General features: G+C 41.9%; 1 protein-coding gene across 1 annotated transcript; it reads right to left on the reverse strand.

The window, feature by feature from the left end:
• Positions 1-8: 8 nt before the first annotated feature.
• Positions 9-22,034, reverse strand: LOC146756506 (kinesin-like protein KIF20B). The gene is made up of 11 exons (XM_085524543.1): positions 21,917-22,034; positions 20,955-21,221; positions 20,650-20,744; positions 9,243-9,525; positions 8,349-8,615; positions 8,289-8,299; positions 6,342-6,609; positions 5,787-5,848; positions 4,067-4,262; positions 621-1,821; positions 9-180 (listed from the first exon to the last, which is right to left on the reverse strand). The coding sequence occupies exons 1-11, from the start codon at positions 22,032-22,034 to the stop codon at positions 9-11; spliced, it is 2,940 nt and encodes a 979-aa protein (XP_085380669.1).
• Positions 22,035-22,257: the final 223 nt, after the last annotated feature.

Here is a 22,257-nt window from a genome sequence, read left to right on the forward strand (position 1 = left end):
GCATAATCTTACAGAAAAAAATATCTCAGTTGACTACAAACCTCGCTTTGTACTTGCTGAATTTGTTTCTCGGCATCAGAATGTTTGTCTTTTAGATCTGCATACTCTTCTTCTTTCCTCTGCAAATCTTTTTTCAAATTCAGTACAAGGGCAGAACTCTCAGAAAGAATATTTTCTAGCCTTATGTTAAAAATAAAGACACAAAGAACATTACTGTTACACATCTCATGGAAACAGCAATTACAGCTTAATCCATGCCCTGCCTGTTGGTTTCTATTTGTAAATAGACTCTTAAATCTATCTAGAACAGTGACAAGATTTAAAAAATTACTTTTGAATTTCAGCTTGCTTCTCATAATCAGATGCTGAAGCAATAAATTATTCAGATGCTATTCTGAGGGATGGACAACAAAACCACCAGAAATCCCCATATTATTCTTTATTTCCTTGCACACTCCTGTTTTCCCTTGGAACTCAAGTAGCATGCCAAAGCATCCTAAAGTAGTAGTTTGTCCATTGATAAGCATGCAGATGCATTAAGTCGAAGGGATGTTCCCATTAACTATTTTTAACTCTAGTTCATTCTCAAAGGGCTCTAAGTTAACTCAGTGGTTACTTACGATTCTATACGTTGCACTTTCTCCATTTCACTCTTTTCCTTTTCCCGAAGAGAGTGTTTCATCTGCTCCAAGCTGTTTTTTAGCTGCATAACTTCTTGAATCAGATTTGCTTCATTGCTACTTAACTCTTCAAAATTTTTGTCTGCATTTGCAGACTTCTCCTGCAGAGTTGCTGTAACTGTCTCCAGATTAACAATAATAGATTCTTTTTCTTTAAGTAATTCATTGAGTTTTGACACATTGTCTTCCATTGTCTTGGAAGCCTCCAGGCGATATTCAAGCTCTCTTATTTTTACCTCACAGTTGGCAACTTCCTCCTGAAATTGTGCAATCACTCTCTGATCTTCTGCAGTCTTTTCTTCAAACTCCTGAGTTTTCTTTTCTATTTGCTCATGTAACTGATTCACAAGATCATCTTCCTGACTAGTCTGAGTTGTAATCTCACATAGCTTCATTACAAGTTGACGATTATGATTTTCAGCATTATTCAGTCCCGCCTTTAGGTTTTCATTGTCTTGAAGCAGTGCTTTGATGTGCTGACTTTTTTGTGAGGAAACATCAACAATATTTCTGCATACTTCCCAAATCCTTTCAAGACTATAGTTAAAGGAGAGGTCCTGCACAAGATCTGAGATGGAAGAAGTCTGTGACTGAGTGCATGCAGAACTAATTTGAGATGTCCCTGTCTCATCTTTTTCAGAGTCTGAGGAATCCTTTACACTGACAAAGTCAGTACCGATGGCGTGAAACTCTAAGTGACATTTGTATAATTCATCTAATTTGGTCCGCATTTCTTTTACTTGTGACACTTTATCAATTATATATTCTTTGGCAACTTCTATGTTGTTAGTTAGTTGGGCATTTTTGTCTTCTAGTGTCATATTTATAGATTTCTGTTCATCCAGTTCAGAAGCAATTTCCCGATAGTCAGCTTGACCCTGCAGAATTTGTTCACGGAGGACATCAGCTGTTTCTTCAGAAAAAGAAAGCTCAATACGCAGGCTTGTTACCTGCTTACTGAAATCTTTTTTATTTTTTTCTCTTCTGCATTGTTCTTCAAGCACAGTTAAATGACGTTCCAAGATTTCAGTTCTTTCCCTCAGTGCTAGTACTTCCTTTCGGTACGCGGAGCACTTTTGTTTCATGTGTTCAATTTTCTTTTGCTCTACAGTGTTCTTTTTCTTTCTCTCATTTACAACTACTGTAAAACAAACAAACAAACAAACAAAAAAAAGGGAAAAGGAATGTAGCTCAGATTGATTAAAATCATTATTACATAGCAGTTCACAACACCAAGTAGCAACTTCTAAGTGAAAAACTGTTGTAATATGCAAGCCATGCCCTCACATCACATAGTATTTGATACTAGTGAAGGAATTAAAGTCCTCTGAACACGTAATCAGGTGCCTCAGATTTCTATACAGAATTAACAGCAAAAGGTTTTCAGTCTGGAAGAACACTTTTACCATGGCACTACTCAAACCTTCCACTCCACACCAGTAGAAAATCTAATTACATTTAAGAAACATGGGAACGAGATAGATAATTCACAGCTATATTCTTTCTATCTTCCGTGCTTCAGCAATTCCTATAAGGCAGCCAGGAATCACTCCATCTACATCTAAATGGTAGATAAACAGTTCTCTAAGAAATTTCATTCAAACTCACAGTCCTCTTACTTTCAAAAGAAAGATAAAACCCTGGACAAATTGATCACTTAAGTGTTGATATCTGCCTCTCTTATTCAGTTGATCTCTAAACAAAATATGAGGATTCCTACTTCTGTCCACACTTACTCTTTTGCATATAAAGTTCACACATAAAGTTGTACAAATTTGCAGATTCAAGTTTCCATAAATATTCCAATAGCTTGGGGCTGTTTTTTTCTTTAACTGGTGAGCAATTAGCTAAAATCACAAGCATTTTCTTTCTATCAAAAGCGACTTCTGCTGTATTTCATCACTGCTTTAGAATCCAGTTATTTCCATTCCATAATATGCATACTTTAAGTATTAGAAAAATAAATATAAGTCAAGACTTACTAGGGATTGTGTCACCACAACAATATATTCCATGGCGATTCTTGTACAGTCCTTTTATTACTACAACTACAGAAATGCAGAATTTTATAGCGCCCACGTGCAGCCTGCATTACATACAGATTCACATGTACTGCATGGAAACAGCCTCTTAACTCATCTAAGGAGTTTTATATACAGCCCTCAACTGATTTAAAAGTCATACTGAAGAAACAGCAGTGGCGTATTCCACCCCAAACCAGGTTTTGGTTTTGACTGCTGCTCCCAGCAACACTAGTGAGGGGAAAATGATTTATAAGTAATCTAAACACTTTATGCTGAAAACAACAAGCAAGCACTAAAGCAAGATAAATAAGACTAGGGAGAAGATGTGTAATGTTCAGTCTAGAAGCTCCTTACACAGGAAGTAGGGAAAAAGCATTATTACAGAGCATAGGAAACAAGACCTAAAAGCTCAGAGAATGGTGTAAATACCCAGAACTTGAAGCTGAGATAACCTAGCATCTCCTAAAACACTTTTGCTCGTGCTACTTATATAACTAATTCTACAAAAGAACCAGCACAACATACCTGTGCTCATTGTTCTACTGTGTATATTTAACATAGCTAAAGAATATATATTAAGCGGTTTTTGAAATTGGACGCTATTAATACTCACAAATAGAAGAAAATTTTAACATGATTGAATACTCAGTACATCTTAACAGAAAACTTCATGCTGACATTGTGACTATCAGCTACCCATTTTAATTCCTATGTGGAGCATTGCTGTCATTAATTTTTAAATGAGAGCTTTGGTCATATGATTAGAACAAACCCACTACTATTTGGAGTATGGAGGAGTCCACATCCCTCCCTCAGTCTCTGGTAAGATGCTTATATGTGATGCCATTCAGTGGTCACATTAGGATTCAATATTTATGCCAAATAAAGGCAGCAGGGACAAATGTGTTCCCCGGTGGCGCAAGTGGTAGGAATGCCGCATTGCAACACTGGAGGCCCTGGGTTCGAATCCCCCCTGTGGCGCAAGTGGTAGAAGTGCCGCTCTGCTACACAGAGGCTCGAATCCCGGGGGCTGGACTCGATGATCTCTAAGGTCCCTTCCAACCCGCACGAAACTATGAAACTATGAAATCTGCAAGTGCATCAACAGATGAGGAAAAAGCAGCAAAAAGGAAAAAAATAGTGCAAAAAACTTTTATTCCTAAGCATTCAAAAATGAACAGCATAGGACCTTCTGAAAAAGGGATATTTACATAACAGTTACTTCTATTTACAGTTTAACACAGTGGCTTTTCTCCTTATACCATAAGGTAACGTGCTTCACAGCCTTTTGCTTCCTATCCGGAATAGGAAGCAATTTATTGTTTTGGAAGACACCCTGTTCAACGATGGAAGAAACTGTACCTTTCTTTGGAGGTGGCTCTTCCACAGTAGGCTTATCCTCGTCAGTACTGTGCTTTCTTCCCACTTCCAACTCAGTTTTCTCTTGTTTCAGTGCTTTAACTGAAAGCACTGAAAATTGGCTGCTTTCAGTTCCTTTATTAGTGTTCTCTTCTGCCGGTTCTGCTTTAATGGTAGTTAAATGGTAGGTAGTCTTTTCCTGTATTGATATAAGATCAGTTACATTGAAGCTTAACAAAAGGAGCACTTAAGTCTCAGTAATCTTCTGTAGGCAAATATTTACACAAAACCATACAGCTAAAATATTTACCCGGTGACTCTATAGACATCAGTTACAAATCTCAATAGCAGACAGAACAAGTACACCTTCAGATAATGACAAGTGCAATACTCGGTAGAGTATACAAGGGAAAGCAAGAGCCTAGCAGGTTACAAAGTAAAAGACTTGCACACAATCAAGAGTTTACCAGTTTATCAAAGAATTTCCTGTTTCCAAGAAGTCAACAAAATTACAAACATGGTCAAAGAGCAAATGGTCAGCTCTCATACAAGTTCATCACATCACACTTCTGCTAAGCTGCTAAAATCACGTTCATCGTGACAGATATAATCCAACCTTAAAGCTTAGTCAGCTCTGTCACGCATATTTTAGATTGTGTCCTTGACCACAAGTGAAGCTTCCTTACTTACAAGATGACGATTGTTAAGCCATGCTGGCACTGCCAAGGACTGATTATTCATCTTTAGTAGCTTATGAAAAGAAAAGCCTCAGAAGTGTTCAGGCCACACAATCTCACAGATAGAGTTGGAGCCTTGTTCTTGGAAGAAGTAATAGGTGAGGACATGACTACTCATCACAGTCAGCTTTAATACCATGGAAATACTAAGTTGCAGTGATGCAGACAGTCAAAGATTTAGAAGGGTCAAGTTGCTAAGCTTACAAGGTTAGAGATCTGAGTGACAGAATTAACTATAAATGTTTTCAGAGCTACTTCAGGCTACCAAACATCAAAAAATGAACAAAAACCACCAGAAGTGGTATGCACACATACTTAATCAAGCTAGTCTTCACATATTCAGTAGCTCGCAGTACATTAGTCAGGATAAAGTTTTATGGACTGCATAGAACGTGGAGATATCCTGACCATTCATACTTGTACTTCCAACTCTACTCAACATACTTTTACTGTTGCTCTTCCTCTGATGTAGGAGTGTGAGGCAGGAGTTAGTGGAACACGCTGATATTTTTGTTGTTTGTGTTAACAACAACTACCTTCAGATAAATTTGAATTGTTTACAATTTCAAGCGAGTACCAGCTACATACAGAAAATCAGTTTTCCAAAAATGTGTTGATTACAAGCATAGAATTAGTGTTTTTCTTTTTTTGTATAAGGATACGGAGATGTGTAAAACTCACATAATCTTTTACTTTTTCTTCTAAATGAGATTTTAAGTCTTGTAGCTCTGTAATAATGTCATCTTTCTGCACCTTGATTGAGATTGGAAATAAAAAATAAAAAAAAAAAAAAATTCAGTCATCAGTTTCTAATGTAGTGTTAAGTAGCTGAATTACACAATGCATTAAAGGCAAATTCAGTTAAGCTAAGCTCGGTAAGAAATCTATTAATTGAGCCTACTGGAATAGCATTTTAAGCTACCACAAGTTGCTATTAATTAATTAATTAATTAAAACAATTTTACACAACATCTTGATAAAGTTACCTCAGTTGCTTCTTTAAGTTGCTCAACAGACTCATCTAATTTAATCATCTGCATTTCAAAGTCTGTAACACACAGAAAAGGTTGTATTACATAAGTAGCCAATAGATAATTTATTAAGTAATCAATTTTTCCAGATATTCTAATGTTTAGGTAGCTTTTGAACAGATTAATTTATTTGCATGTGGTCTTCACTTATTGGGAGTGATTCAGAAGTTTTCTATATTTCTTGGAATGAAAACATTGCATCAACAAGACATAAAGAAGAGTAGAGATTACAATATAAAAGTAAAAATCAAGATTTAGACATTTAACCCCATACTTACGAAAGCGTAAAGCTGCTAGTTGCAGTTTAAAGGAGAGGGGAAAAAAGAAAAGAAATAACCAAAAACCGTGGAATTGCTGAACCTGAATATACACAAGGAACAAACTATCATTTATCTACAGGCTATGGTTCCAAAGGTAGAACATCTCCTCTAATTCCTACTCAAACTGGTTATTTCTATTTTAGATTAATGAACTATTTCTGTCTTCTACCTTTCACATTGCATAACTCACCTTTGCTCTTCTGCATCAGCTCTTCTTCAGTTTTAAGTAGTTTGGTGTTTTTCTCTGTTAGCTCTTCTTTGGTCTCCATCAGTTCAAAGTTAGTTTTCTCCAGCTGCTTTTCAAACCAGCCAATATCTTCCTTTGGGTCCCCCAGGGATACAATGGAACTATGTGCTGCCTCAGCTTGCTCTTTAATATCCATGACATCATAATGCACAGAATCAAGAATGCCCTCAGGATCAACACAGGTGTCAGGCACTATGCTATGTTCTCCACCCTGAAACGTAATTTATAATCAGTTAAAACTGGTGAATAGCTGACTACATAATAGCTGTTATTTCTACAGATAGTCTGGATAGCCACTATGAAGACAGCCATACAAGAAGTTTTTAATTTCAGCTTCAAAACCCACCTCACAAATTCACATACAACATGACAGTGATTCGTATGGGGGGAAGATAAGTGGCATTCTAGTAACAGCTAATATATTTTATAGTATTTGATGACCACGCTCCCTTTTTTTTTTTTTTTTTTTTTTTTTTTTAAATATTACCCCAGATTGTTCTCCTTCAAATTTAACGTACAAGTTCGGACTCCCCTTTTCTTTGTATACAGCGTAAATTTTCATTTTGTGTTGCAGAAACAAGGAAAACGCCCAAATTCCCAAAGCTTTCTGAAACTGTTCTTAAGGCTCAGCAACTATTCCTGCTAGATGAAGAATAGATGTATCTTGCTCATCATACAGCAACACAGCATGCACTTCTTTGTAAACAGCCTTGTGTTTCTATAAGATGTGCCCATAGCATTTAAATAGTAAAAAGGAAAATATTTAAGAAAAAAAAAAAAGAAAAATACCAGGGTGTCATGGTTTAATAATTTTGTAATTTTGCTATCAGTATTCCACATCATAACATCATATAAAGCATGAATAATTTTACTGCTCCCGAACACTTGCAGTATATTGATGATATTGTCGTGTGGGGCCATACAGCAGCAGAGATTTTCAAGAAAAGAAAACAGATAATCCTAATTCTTTTGCAAGCTGGTTTTGCCATTAAGCGCAGCAAGGTGAAGGGGCCTGCCCAGGAAATCCAGTTCTTAGGTGTAAAATGGCAAGATGGGCATCGACACATCCCAGCAGATGTGATTGACAAAATCACTGCTATGTCTCCTCCCACCAACAAGACAGAGACCCAATCTTTTCTGGGAGTAGTGGGCTTCTGGAGAATGCATGTCCCAAACTACAGCCACATAGTGAGCCCCCTCTATCAGGTAACACGGAAGAAGAATAATTTCTCATGGGGTCCTGAGCAGCAGCAGGCTTTTGAGCAAAGAAAACAAGAGATAGCCCGTGCCGTGGCCTTGGGGCCAGTACGGACGGGACAGGATGTAAAGAACATCCTCTACACTGCTGCTGGAGAGAAAGGTCCCACTTGGAGTTTGTGGCAAAGAGCTTTAGGAGAAACCCAAGGCCAACCCCCGGGACTTTGGAGTCGAGCATATAAAGGGTCTGAGGAGTGCTACACTCCAACTGAGAAGGAGATCTTAGCCGTGTACGAGGGGGTTTGGGCTGCTTCTGAAGTAGTTGGGACAGAGGTTCAGCTCCTTCTAGCACCTCGCTTGCCTGTGGCCCCCCTGTCACGGACACAGGTAGATTTTTGTTTAAACCGTGACAACTACCCAGAATGCAGCATAAGGGAATTTTTGCCTAGAACTCTGGAGGACTATTTTTAACTCAGAAAGGTCAGAGATAGAAAGTTCACACTGATTTCTGGGTCACCAGCCTCACCGTACATCAGCATTTTTGGTTTTTAAATGATACATAAAGTTCTCAATGGCACTGCTCTGGTCGGTAGCTGCCTTTCTGTGCAGCTTGCTCTGTGCATGGCTTGTGAACCGCTATTCAGGCCAGACAGCTGCAGCCCCAAAGACCTGCCATAAATGTACAAATTCTACCAGGATAATGTCTTGGTAGTGGAGAAACAGGATGCGCAGTCATATGGCTCTCACACATACCTTGTACAACCAGCTTGGCTCTGGACTGGCCATCACCAATGTCACAGGTGTACACGTCACTGTCACTTTTCTCCAGATTTTTTATGCACAGCTGCAGGTCTCGTCCTTTCTGTGCCATCTCGTATTTCCTGCCAGGCCTGAGCTCAGCAATGCCTTTCCTCCATATGACGAAGGATGCAGCTTTCTCGCTCTGACATGTAAAAAGTGCACTTCCACTTTCTTCAGTTTTCACATCTGAAAGTTCCTTGATAAAGTAATTAGGTTTTTCTGGAAGGAAAAAAAAAAGGATGAGGGTGTAGGACAAAGGGATTTGTTACCCCAACAAGTCCCAAGCATACAGAGGTGTCCTGAATCTCCTTTGCCCTCATTTCAGAATATCACATAGAGATGCAAAGAGTCTAAGAAGACCACAGAGTCCACCCATTTACATAGGTTTGATAATTCCAGTAGATATCTGGAAAGTTCAATACCATTATACATGCGCTGTTAGGATCTCATCTGATAAACTGCATATAGTTTTGATTACACATATTCAATATAGACTAATTCAGATTGCCATCTTTTCTTGGCTCACTAACACCCAAGATCATAGAATCATAGAATGATCACAGAATCATAGAGTGGCCTGAGTAGAAAAGGACCTCAAAGATCATCTAGTTTCAAACCCCCTCCAAGGGGTCACCAACCACCAGACCAGGCTGCCCAGATCCACATCACACTGGAGAATCATTCAGTTTCCAGATTATTTTAAGGAAAAGATTTTAATCCATCATATTTTCTGAAAACTAAGAATTGATCCTGCTCAAGGAAACAGAAGAGAAAAACATCACCCACAGGCTGCAGATATTTACCTCGACTTCTCTACATGCCATCCCCATGTGCTTTTCAACTCACCTTGCACAGTGACCCTGGCTTTTGTTATGGAGTCCTCTGTCTCACAGGGGTACTCCCCACTGTCCTTGGCAGTAGAGTCATGGATGATCAGAATGGCCCCAGTTCCCTCCTGCTGCAAGTCGTACTTCTGGCTTTTTCTGATTGCTTTGCCATCCTTGTACCACCTGATGTTCAAATCCGGTTTTGACAGCTCACAGCTCAGGCTGATGTCCTGCCCTGCTGCTGCTGTCTTATCCTCCAGCTGTTTTGAAATCTCAGTAGGTTTTCCTGGAAGAAAACATTGCTTTTTGAGTAACATACACTTAGGGTAGGATGCCTCTCTCAAAATACATGCATCTACATGCTGGAGATAAGTTAGAGAGGCACTTGCAACAGACGCCATCCTACAGCCAGCAGTAATCTGCAAAGTACAGACAATAGAATTCCAGGCAGCATTTATTCTCTCTTAAATCTACCCAATTGAGGATGATGAACCATGTCTGAAAACTGCCTCTTTCTTCTCTCCACTCATCACACTGGGAGCCTCGGATGATGCTCTCAGATGCACATGTTCTAGATAGGAATTTGTTGTACAGCTAGATGGTGTGAAGGCCATCCCTTCAGCTTATGCTTAGAGGATATTTGCTCCCACAGTTCCCTCAACAGATCATTCCTGATTTACTGTTAATGGAACAAGCTGTAGTGAGATGACCATTGCCAACACTACCCCAGTGCTTTGGGTAGTTCTCATTGTGTAAAATGTTTTGTCCTTTTACTTATTTTTAAGAGAAATTCTCAGTGCTTCGAGGTTCAAGTAGAAGGTTGCTATTCACTTTAACCATATTATGAGTTAGCTCTCACGACAATCTTATCAGAAGACAGTTGAAGGAATCAGACCCCAGAATCTCTCCCATCTCATTACCTTTCACAGACAGAGAGGCTTTGGAGGTTAGACCACGGGCAGTAAAAACGACTTCCCCAGCGTCAGAAGGAGTCACACTTTTGATAATGAGAGTATATTTCCGACTCACGTTAGAAGCTTTAAATCGCCCACCACTTTCCACTCTGCTTCCATTCAGTGTCCACACGAACTCATCAATGCTTTCATGGGACAGAATTTATTCAGAAGTACAATCTTCTCCCTCCTGGATTTCAGTGTTTTTCAGCTGTTTGGTAATGCCAATATTCAGCTCTGGAAGATAAGAGATAGGTTAGTATGGGGTTTATATGGAGAAAAGGCATTTGTGACTGATGTGAGTAGCAGTACTGGTGTTTTAACTCAGGATTTGCAGAACATGGCTGCATTCCTTACTGATGTATTCTCTAAGACATTCTCCACTCAGAATTACCAGAAAGCTATTAAAAAAAAGAGATGTGAATCTCTTGTCTTTGCTCTGGAAGAACTACAATTAGAGCAGCTCAGCCCATGGAGCAGAATGAAGATTCAATGAGCTACAGAGGGAACAACCTAACAGAGAGGACAACTCTAGGATGCTGCGTGAGAAAAAGGGTTTTGCCTATGACAAGAAATTAAATGTTTCTATTAGCTAATTTGTTACCATCCTACCCCTACTGGTGTTCAAACCATTTCTCCATTTTAGGGATGTTTAGAAAGGAAATATTTCCAGGACATTCTTGATGTGTTTGGTGATTTTCATGGCAAAATGAGATACATTTACATCAAAAGCAATGGGAATTTTCCAGACATCACTGCGCTAAATTGCACTAATACACTTCTATTGTAGAAACTATTAAGGCTCGTGGGGGAATAGGTGTAAGACATAGTGACCACAATGAATGTGCTTTCAGCACTCCTTTACTTTCCACAGTACTTACCCTGAATGCTGACCTTTGATTTGGCAACATCAGTGCCAATATCACAGGTATAGAAACCTGCATCTGACTTCTCGGGGTCATGGATAAGGGGACATAGGGTCTTCCCAGACTGTACCAGCTCATACTTGTTGCCAGAAGGGAGCAGAACACCGTCCTTTTTCCACACTGGTTTGACCTTCTCTTTATAGAGACTTCGCATTCCAATTTAATCACACCCCTCTCCTCACCAAAAACATCATCCAAGGACTTCATGAAGACAGCAGGCTTCTCTGCAATTAAACAGGCAAAACAGAACAACATGATACAGAAGATCAGACATTTCCAGTTGCTTTCAGATTTTTAAAGAGGGATAAATAAATCTTCACCACTACTGACGATACCAAGATAGAACCTAAAGCGGTTTCATGTCTGTTGACTGAATACGCTTTATGGAATTCTGAACTAATCAGTAGGAGAATACAGGGAACAGGAGGGACAGCCTGCATTGTGGGTGGGACTGATATCATATGAAGTAATTGGGATGCAGCTCTTCTAAAGCTGGAGAGCTGGCATTGCCCTCACATGGAGCAGAGCTCATACAGCAGGCCACAGGATTAAGAGGATAAGCTGCTGAACACTTTTGATTTTCCTGTTTTATTGACTCCTTTTATCTATCTTCTATTTCACACATCAGATGTTTATACTGGGGAAAAAACTTCCACCAAATGCAAAAGAAAGGAGAAAGAGGAAATCCTTCAAAGTCTGAGCGCATAGAGTAAAAGAGCTTAATTGCTGGGGAGAGCAGATTAGAATCACAGTACCCTTAGATTGGAAGAGACCCTTAAAGGCCATCTAGCCCAGCTCCCCTGCAATAAAAAGGGACATTCACAGCTAGATCAGGTTGCTCACAGCCTGGTCATTAGTCATCCCAGAGGCAAAACACACACTGAATGATCTCTCCCTGCAGTCATAAATCCTTGGAGACAACAGCATTGACACTGCATGTTACTGAAGCAGTAAAAGAAACTGCTCTTGTAACTCTCCTTGTGCTAAATAAAATGATGATAAAAAGCAATGGAATGCTTTGGCAGGACACCAAAACCATCCTCCTTCCTTGATATCTGCTGCAATGGAACCTCCCACTAGAAGAAAGCCTCTGATGACTTGTCACACCAGAGAGGTCAGCTTTAGAAGCAGGACTGCTGCACAATAGAAAGAACTGGAGCTCCTTAGCATCTCTTACATCCAGGAGGGGTGTGATCAGACCCACCTATCACCTTCAGGTGCGCTTTCTGACACCTTGTCTGACTTCACTGTCACTGTGCCAGCATCCTCAGGCTTAACCTGCTTCATTGTCAGTGTGCAGCAATTGCCAACGTTCTTGATGTCATTGTAATTGTTGGTGTAAAGGAGGTTGCCATTCAGGAACCATTCCACGTCCTCGTCTGTCATGGTTTAATAATTTTGTAAGTTTTGCTATCAGTATTCCACATCATAACATCATATAAAGCATGAATAATTTTACTGAATCTGCAACTTACAGAAGAAGACTACATCTCCCAGGGAACAACACGATAGGTCACGGGACCTGGACTCTATATTAACTCTGTCGCAGAACAGACTGACGTCTTTCGAGTTCTGGCGTTCAGGGGAGTGTGTGGGAGCCTTCAGCTGTTCGCCTAGATTTACAGTAGGCCTCTCGGTTACGGGACTCATTCTCTCTCCTATTTTGCTTGATTCGTTAGCTCAATTTTCAATTATATTATATTATATTGTGTTATCCTGTATTTCGATATAGTATTTAGTAAATAAGTGTGCCTCCTCAGATCGTTGCCGCTGTTTTCTTTTCCTAATTAACTTTTTCCTTTCGGCCTAGGGCCCCTCCGGGGCCCACGGCCCCTGTCACGGGCGCAGGTGGATTTTTAGTTCAAACCGTGACAGATTTTGGTGGAGAATGCGGGCAAATTGAGTTGCTGTTTTTCTGTGTTTTCTTCTGTTGCTCTTTTAGCTTTTAACAGAGCTACGAGTTTTTTTCCCTGTTAAGGAGCTATCTCGTGTTTGCGATTCTGCACCTGCGAGCTTGACCTTGAAAGTCCAGGCGGACTGCCAATACTCCGGTATATTTTATAAACACTGCTGAGCTTTGTTTTATTTTACTTTTTTTTTCTCTCTATTGGAAGAAAAAAAAATAAAAAAAAAAAATGTTTTCTCTACTAAATTTGTTTTACCAGGGACTGTGTGCCATTGGTTCCTTTTTTGAGACGCTCCGAACATATTGGGTCATGTTTAAGCTAGCCACTTTTTCTTATGGAGCTATACAATTATATAATGGATTGAAAGCATGGTTAGCAATGCTCACTTAGTATCTGTATACAGCTCCAGAGGGAGCAACTAATGCAACTAATTATACAGAAATGGTGATTTTTAAGCGTGCTCCTCTTTCTTTCTATGAATCCTTTATGCAGTTTTTGAATGATCAGTGGGCCACACTCTTAATCTCCCTGATCTTACTGTTGATTATTGTAATAATCTCACTCAGTATCTGGATTTATAACATCCGGAGAAAGTCTTCCCTAGAACCAGAGAATACTGAGTGGCAGGGAGTGTGGAGAGGCTTTGAAGAGATTCTCAAAGGACAGACATCTTCAGTGTTATGGAGCTTCACTCCTGAACACTTGAAGAATCCTGAGAGTTTGATTGCATATTTGAGGCAGGAATGTTGTGGCTCAGGCAGATCTCAGGAGGCACAAATGATTTTGGGCCTAGCTAATGCTTATCGGGCCTTAGTCAATACCATTCCTGAGAGGGAAGTTTTTGAAGCTGAGAGAGAGAGTCTCAGGGCCGAGAAGGAGAGTCATAGAGCTGAGGCAGAAAACCTTTGGACTGAGAAGGTAGAGAGAGAAAAAGCTTTTGAAGCTGAGAGAAAAGATCTCCTGTACCAACGAGACTCAATCTGGTACGAGAAAGAGAGTCTTAGAGCTGACGCAGAAAAACTTTGGGATGAGAAGGTAGAGAGAGAAAAAGTTTTTGAAGCTGAGAGAAAAGATCTCCTGTACCAACGAGACTCAATCTGGTACGAGAAAGAGAATCTTAGAGCTGACGCAGAAAAACTTTGGGATGAGAAAAGCTCCCTGCAATCCCAACTCAACACTCTCCAGTCCGAGCACAGCGCCCTCCGGTCCGAGCACGACACTCTCCAGTCCGAGCATAGCGCCCTCCGGTCCGAGCACGACACTCTCCAGTCCAAGCACAGCGCCCTCCGGTCCGAGTACAACACTCTCCAGATTGAGCGCGATGCCCTCCGGACCGAGCACAATGCCCTCCAGACCGAGCACAACACTCTCCAGTCCAAGTATGACGCCGTCCAGTCTGAGTGCGGCACCCTCCAGGCCAAGCATGATGCCTTCCAATCCAACTGCGACACCCTCCAGTCCGAGCACAACACTCTTCAGTCTGTGCATAATGCCCTCCAGTCCGAGCATAACGCTCTTCAGACTGAGCACAATGCCCTCCGGACCGAGCACAACACTCTTCAGTCCGAGCATAATGCCCTCCAGTCCGAGCATAACGCTCTTCAGACCGAGCACAATGCCCTCCAGACCAAGCTCAACACTCTCCAGACTGAGCACACTGCCCTCCAGGCCGAGCATAACGTCCTCCGGTTCGGGTACAACACTCTCCAGTCCAACTACAACAGCCTTCAGACTGAGCTTGGTGCTGTCCAGTTTGAGCGGAACGCTCTCCGAGACCAGCTATGTGCCCTCCAGGGTGAGTTGAATGTATTTAACCAACTACCAGGGGCACATGTAGTCCAATTTGGCCAGCCATTGGGGGCACATGTAGTCCAATCTGACCAGCCACCGGGGGCACAGGTAGTCCAATTGGACCAACCATCTGGGACACCAGATACAATGTTGGTTGCCCCTGTAAGAGGGCGAAAGACAAAACAAGTTTCAACTCAGTTAGAGAAAATGCAGAAGGAGTTAGAAGAGCGGAGGGAGTTAGGAGAGCAGGACTCAGGAGACTCAGGGGAGCAGGGGGAGTCAGAAGACCAGAAGAAGTTGGAGGAGCAGAGGATGTTAGAGGGGTATAAGAAGATGATAGAGGAGCAGAAGATGATAGAGGAGCAGAAGATGATAGAGGAGCAGAAGAAGTTAGAGGAGCAGAGAAAGTTAGGAGAGAGGAAAAAGAAGGAGGGTTACCTGGAGGAAATAACACAAGCATCAGGGTCAGGGTCAGAGTCAGAAGAGGAGCCAAAAGCTACTTTTTCTTTACGAGAATTTCTCAAGTCCAAACTTGTAGATGGGGCAGCCTCATCAACACAGTTGCCACCATCAACACCTGGGACTCTTGATAGAGCAAAAGGTGAGCAAAGTATTACGACCATTATTGATCGATCTTTTAAACTGAGTGAAATTCGAGATCTAAGAAAGGATTACACACGTCAGCCAAAAGAAAATATGGTCACTTGGTTACTTCGCTGCTGGGACAATGGCGCCAACAGTGCGTGGCTCGATGGCAGTGAAGCTCGCCAACTGGGTAGCATTTCCAGGGACCCACGTGTGGACAGAGGTATTGGCACATGCCAAAATCGGTCCTACACCCTCTGGAAGCGGATGTTGATAGCGGTAAGAGATAGATTCCCCTTTAAACGGGACTTGGAGCCTGAGAGACAGAAATGGACTGATATTGAGAAAGGTATCCAATTTTTGAGAGAAAATGCTCTGGTGGAAATGCTATACAGCCGCGAGTTCAATCGTAACGATCCAGACCAATTACATGATCCCGAAGCAGTCCGCGTTCCACGACAAATGTGGCGTGACTTTACAAAAGCAGCTCCAGAAAAGCATGCCAGTGCACTTGCATTAGTATATGGCAAAGGGGACAGGAAACCCTTTGTGAATGAACTAATTGGCAGACTTCAGGAACTTGAATTATTTATAAGCGCCACAGAAGTTAATCTGTATACTTCAGCCATTGTCAAAATTGTGGAAAGGTTAAACGAAGTGGAGGGAACACAAAATGATATTATTGACAAATTGGCTAATGTGCCTGATGTAGATGAATCCACGGTGGTACAAGATGATGGAAACCAGGATTTCCACAATCGCCTATTGAGGAAGCTAAACAACATGAGTTCCTCTCGACCTGTATCATCGAAAATCTCAACCATTAAAAAGAGACGTCCTCGTATTCAAGTAAATGACGATGATAAGTCACCTCGAATCAACAATGAGACTACACGTCTTGCCTTGTTGCTTTTCCTCTGTAGTCATGGGGAGGACATGAAGAAGTGGTGTAATTCATCCACTTCTGCACTTCAGGCACGAGTGAAAGAATTACAAGGTGAAACAACTACCAAGGTGAACTCTTCCAAGAAGGGGAGAGTTCCAGTTGCTGCAAGTCAACGAGGTAAACAATAGAGGGGCCCTGCCCCCAGCCAGGGGGGGGAAAGGGACAACAGAGTATACTGGACTGTGTGGATTAAGTGGCCTGGCACATCTCAACCACAGAAATATAAAGCCTTGGTGGACACTGGTGCACAATGCACCCTAATGCCCTCAAGTCACCAAGGGACACAACCAATATATATCCATGGAGTGACTGGGGGTTCCCAAGAATTGACTATGTTGGAGGCCGAAATAAGCCTCACTGGTAAAAACTGGCGAAGGCACCCTACTGTGACTGGTCCAGAGGCTCCATGTATACTGGGAATCGATTACCTTAGGATGGGATATTTCAAGGATCCCAAGGGGTATCGATGGGCCTTTGGGATAGCTGCTGTAAACACAAATGGTGTTAAGCAGCTGTCAACTTTACCTGGTCTGTCAGATGATCCTTCTGCTGTGGGGTTGCTCCGGGTAAAAGACCAAGAGGTACCAATTGCCACCAAAGTGGTTCACAGACGGCAGTACCACACCAATAGGGACTCATTGCTCCCCATTCACAAGCTAATTCGCCAATTAGAAAATCAGGGAGTGATTAGCAAAACGCACTCGCCTTTTAACAGCCCCATATGGCCAGTGCGTAAAACCAGTGGGGAATGGAGGCTGACGGTAGATTACCGTGGCCTGAATGAAGTCACACCTCCATTAAGTGCTGCTGTACCAGACATGCTAGAACTCCATTATGAATTGGAGTCAAAAGAAGCTAGGTGGTATGCCACCATTGACATTGCTAATGCCTTCTTTTCTATCCCATTGGCTGCAAAATGTAGGCCACAGTTTGCTTTTACCTGGAGAGGTATTCAGTATACCTGGAACCGTTTACCCCAGGGGTGGAAGCACAGCCCAACAATTTGCCATGGATTGATCCAAGCTGTTTTGGAACAGGGTAATGCTCCTGAGCACTTGCAGTATATTGATGACATTGTAGTGTGGGGCCATACAGCAGCAGAGGTTTCCAAGAAAGGGAAACAGATAATCCAAATTCTTTTGAAAGCTGGTTTTGCCATTAAGCGCAGCAAGGTGAAGGGGCCTGCCCAGGAAATCCAGTTAGGTATAAAATGGCAAGATGGACGTCGTCACATCCCAGCAGATGTGATTGACAAAATCACTGCTATGTCTCCGCCCACCAACAAAACAGAGACCCAATCTTTTCTGGGAGTAGTGGGCTTTTGGAGAATGCATGTCCCTAACTACAGCCACATAGTGAGCCCCCTCTATCAGGTAACACGGAAGAAGAATAATTTCTCATGGGGTCCTCAGCAGCAGCAGGCTTTTGAGCAGATAAAACAAGAAATAGCCCGTGCTGTGGCCTTGGGGCCAGTACGGACGGGACAGGATGTGAAGAACATCCTCTACACTGCTGCTGGAGAGAAAGGTCCCACCTGGAGTTTGTGGCAAAGAGCCTCAGGAGAGACCCGAGGCCGACCCCTAGGATTTTGGAGTCGAGCATATAAAGGGTCTGAGGAGCGCTACACTCCGACTGAGAAGGAGATCTTAGCCGTGTATGAGGGGGTTCGGGCTGCTTCTGAAGTAGTTGGGACAGAGGTTCAGCTTCTTCTAGCACCTCGCTTGCCAGTAATAAACTGGATGTTTAAAGGACAGGTTCCCTCCACCCATCATGCTACTGATGCCACTTGGTGTAAGTGGATTTCATTAATTACTCAACGAGCTCGAATGGGAAAACTCAGCCGTCCTGGAATTCTAGAAGTGATCATGGACTGGCCTGAGAGTAAAAAAATTGAAATACCACCTACAGAAGAGGTATCACGTGCTAAAGAGGCACCACCATACAATGAGCTACCAGAAAACGAAAAGAAATTTGCCCTATTCACAGACGGATCATGTCGTATTGTAGGGAAGCATCGCAGATGGAAAGCTGCTGTATGGAGCCCCACACGACAAGTTGCAGAGGCCACTGAAGGTAAAGGAGAATCAAGTCAATTTGCAGAGGTAAAGGCTGTTCAGCTGGCTTTAGATGTGGCTGAACGGGAGAGGTGGCCAATGCTTCATCTTTATACTGATTCATGGATGGTGGCAAATGCCTTATGGGGGTGGTTGCAACAGTGGGAGGATGATAATTGGCAACGAAAGGGTAAACCTGTTTGGGCTGCTGAACTGTGGAAAGACATTGCTGCCCGAATAAGGAACATTGTTGTAAAGGTGCGCCATGTAGATGCTCATATGCCTAAAAGTAAGGCTACTGAAGAACATAAAAATAACCATCAGGTTGATCGAGCTGCCAAAATTGAGGTGGCTCAAATAGACTTGGACTGGCAGAACAAGGGTGAATTATTCCTAGCTCGGTGGGCCCATGAGACTTCAGGTCATCAAGGAAGGGATGCAACATATAAGTGGGCCAGAGACCGAGGGGTGGACTTAACTATGGACGCTATTGCTCAGGTTATTCATGATTGTGAAACATGCGCCATAATTAAACAAGCCAAGAGGATGAAACCTCTTTGGGGGGAAGGGCGATGGCAAAAGTATAAATATGGAGAGGCATGGCAGGTTGATTATATCACCTTGCCACGATCTCGCAATGGTAAGCGTTATGTACTCACCATGGTGGAGGCAACCACTGGGTGGCTTGAAACATACGCAGTACCCCATGCTACCGCCCGAAACACCATATTAGGGTTGGAAAAGCAAATCCTGTGGCGGCATGGCACTCCAGAAAGAATTGAATCAGATAATGGGACCCATTTTAAAAATTCCCTTGTAACCACTTGGGCCAAAAATCATGGCATTGAGTGGATTTACCATATTCCCTATCATGCACCAGCTTCTGGTAAGATTGAATGATTCAATGGGTTGTTGAAAACTATGTTGAAAGCAATGGGTGGCGGAACGTATAAAAATTGGGAGAACCATTTAGCAGAAGCCACCTGGTTGGTCAACACTCGAGGATCTAGTAATCGTAATGGTCCTAACCAATCCAGCTCCCTACGTACCGTGGAGGGAGATAAGGTTCCTGTAGTACACATAAAGAGTGTGTTGGGAAAAACAGTTTGGGTCCTTCCAGCGTCTGGAAAGGGCAAACCTCTCCAGGGTACTGTCTTTGCCCAGGGACCTGGGTGCACATGGTGGGTGATGGACAAAAATGGGAATGTTCAATGTGTACCACAAGGGAATTTGATGTTGGGGGAGTGCAGCCAATGATTTTTTTGTAGATATATAGGTAGAGGCTCAGAAAATATTTCAATTAGGTACAGAATAGTTCAATTAGGTATAGGACTTAAGATAGAGTGGATTAATGTTAAGGAAACACTTTTTCTCTATATACCTTAATTAGGCATTCTGTAAGCAAGTTTTCCATCTGGACTCTATATCCTGCACTGGCCATGCATGTGTAGAGCACACATGGAAAGAAGTATAAGTCAAAGGGAAAACTGCTGTGGTGGCTGGGAAAGGATGAGTGCACCTTGATGTGGGGGACGCCCTACTAGCACGGCCTTTCTCCTCCACCGCTGACGTGTTTTCCTTTTTCTGGCAGTTTTGCCATTTTCTCAAAATTAATAAATAGTAGGTTAGGTTATAGAGTTTTGTTCTCAACTTAGGGATTTGTATGGAATAAATATAAATTGTTGAGGAAAATAAGGTTGCTGATTATTCACAATTACACATATGAGTGTGTATGTATGTATAAACATAATGTAATGATGTAGAATAAGGGGTGGAATGTCATGGTTTAATAATTTTGTAAGTTTTGCTATCAGTATTCCACATCATAACATCATATAAAGCATGAATAATTTTACTGAATCTGCAACTTACAGAAGAAGACTACATCTCCCAGGGAACAACACGATAGGTCACGGGACCTGGACTCTATATTAACTCTGTCGCAGAACAGACTGACGTCTTTCGAGTTCTGGCGTTCAGGGGAGTGTGTGGGAGCCTTCAGCCGTTCGCCTAGATTTACAGTAGGCCTCTCGGTTACGGGACTCATTCTCTCTCCTATTTTGCTTGATTCGTTAGCTCAATTTTCAATTATATTGTATTATATTGTGTTATCCTGTATTTCGATATAGTATTTAGTAAATAAGTGTGCCTCCTCAGATCGTTGCCGCTGTTTTCTTTTCCTAATTAACTTTTTCCTTTCGGCCTAGGGCCCCTCCGGGGCCCACGGCCCCTGTCACGGGCGCAGGTGGATTTTTAGTTCAAACCGTGACATTATGGGACAGCTCGCAGGAGAAGACAGCAGAGCTCTCTTCTTCAATTTCCACATCCTGCAGGTGCTTCGTTACTTCTACATTGCGGGCTGTGGGGAAACAAGGTGAACTGTTACCACTGTTACTATAAATCATACTGGGATGTGTTAGAATGGTTGGACTAGATGATCTTTGTGTAATCTTCTCAGTGAAGATTATACATTTATAAAGTTAGCAGGAGAGAACGGCAGAAATCAACCCCAAGAAGAGAAATCTGAGGTGAAATAGGACATGGAAGAGGCCACCCCCCCTGCTCTTACCTTCAGCTGTCAGCGTGGCCTCAGTCTCTGCAATTCCTGCCTTGCACTTGTACACACCAGCATCATCGGGCTTCAGCTTCAGAATCTTGAGCTCTGCTGAATGCTTATCCCTCTTGATCTTGTACTTCTCAGAGGGCTTGATGAGTGTGTGGCCCTTGAACCATTTCACAACCTTTGGAGAAGGCCTGAAGTCACAGGACAGGATGACAGAATGACGTTCCAAAGCTGTCTTGTCCTCCATCTTCCTGGTGATTTGTATATGGTAATCTGCAAAGCAGGGGTGGAAGAGAAGAAAGGATGAGGACAATTGGAAGAAGAGGAAAGTCTCTTGCGTGTATTCCATTCCAATTAATGTCAAGTTCACAATGGTTCTTTGAACCACTCTAAAGATAAAACAAATGATTGTCTATAGGGAATGCCATTGACTACATTTCTATAAAGTAATACTGTATATTATCTACCAAATGCAAGGTCCAGCTCTTGTTCTGTGCTTATTAAATTGCTCCCAATTGTTGAGGCTTTTATTCAAATAAGAGTGAGTTGAAAATATAACAAGTACTTTAGGATGTGAATGGAGACTCTTATGCTGGGGACAACAGCAGATAAAAAGCCTGCGAGTTTCTTTCAGATGAAATCAATGACAAACTGCATCAAATTTAGGTGCTACCAAACTTAACCTTGTCTAGTTCAGAAATACAATTAATTTCACCTGATTTGACTTCTTTGGTATAGCCAAGGACAAAACCTCAGCTCTGTAGATCTGAATAGTAAGCACATCACAGCTATTCAAACAGATCTTTTACTGAGATGCAGCTGTCTCATTTAGTGTCCAACGACTTTGAACTGGAAATGGAGCAGACCCTCCAGACACACACACAATATTTCAAAGACCCCAGTGAAGGAAGACTGTACGTTAATTAATTCTTCATCTTCATGATATAAACCAAGCCAGGATATGTTACCTCTGACAAGCAGATTGGCTGTGGATTTTGATTTGCCAATTGAGAACTGAATGGTGCTTGTCATATCAGTGGTGGTTTTTGGTATGGTCAGATGGTGGATGGTGCCTTCTTGCTGCATAATCAAGTTTCTACCAGCCTGTTAGACATCCCCATGTAGGAATACCACTTGGGAGGTTTCATAGAAGGAATGGATATCTCACATTCAAATTTGGCTTTTTCAGGCTCAGTCACATCGTCATCACACAGCTCCTTTACTAGATTAATGGATTGCTCTTTATGAAGGATGGAACAAGAGAAAGCAGAGATTTAGAAGGAATGTAAAAAACCCTTACATTATCACC

This window comes from Coturnix japonica, chromosome 27 (genome assembly GCF_054131305.1).
Source record: "Coturnix japonica strain WE chromosome 27, WE-NBRP24, whole genome shotgun sequence".
Taxonomy (NCBI): domain Eukaryota; kingdom Metazoa; phylum Chordata; class Aves; order Galliformes; family Phasianidae; genus Coturnix; species Coturnix japonica.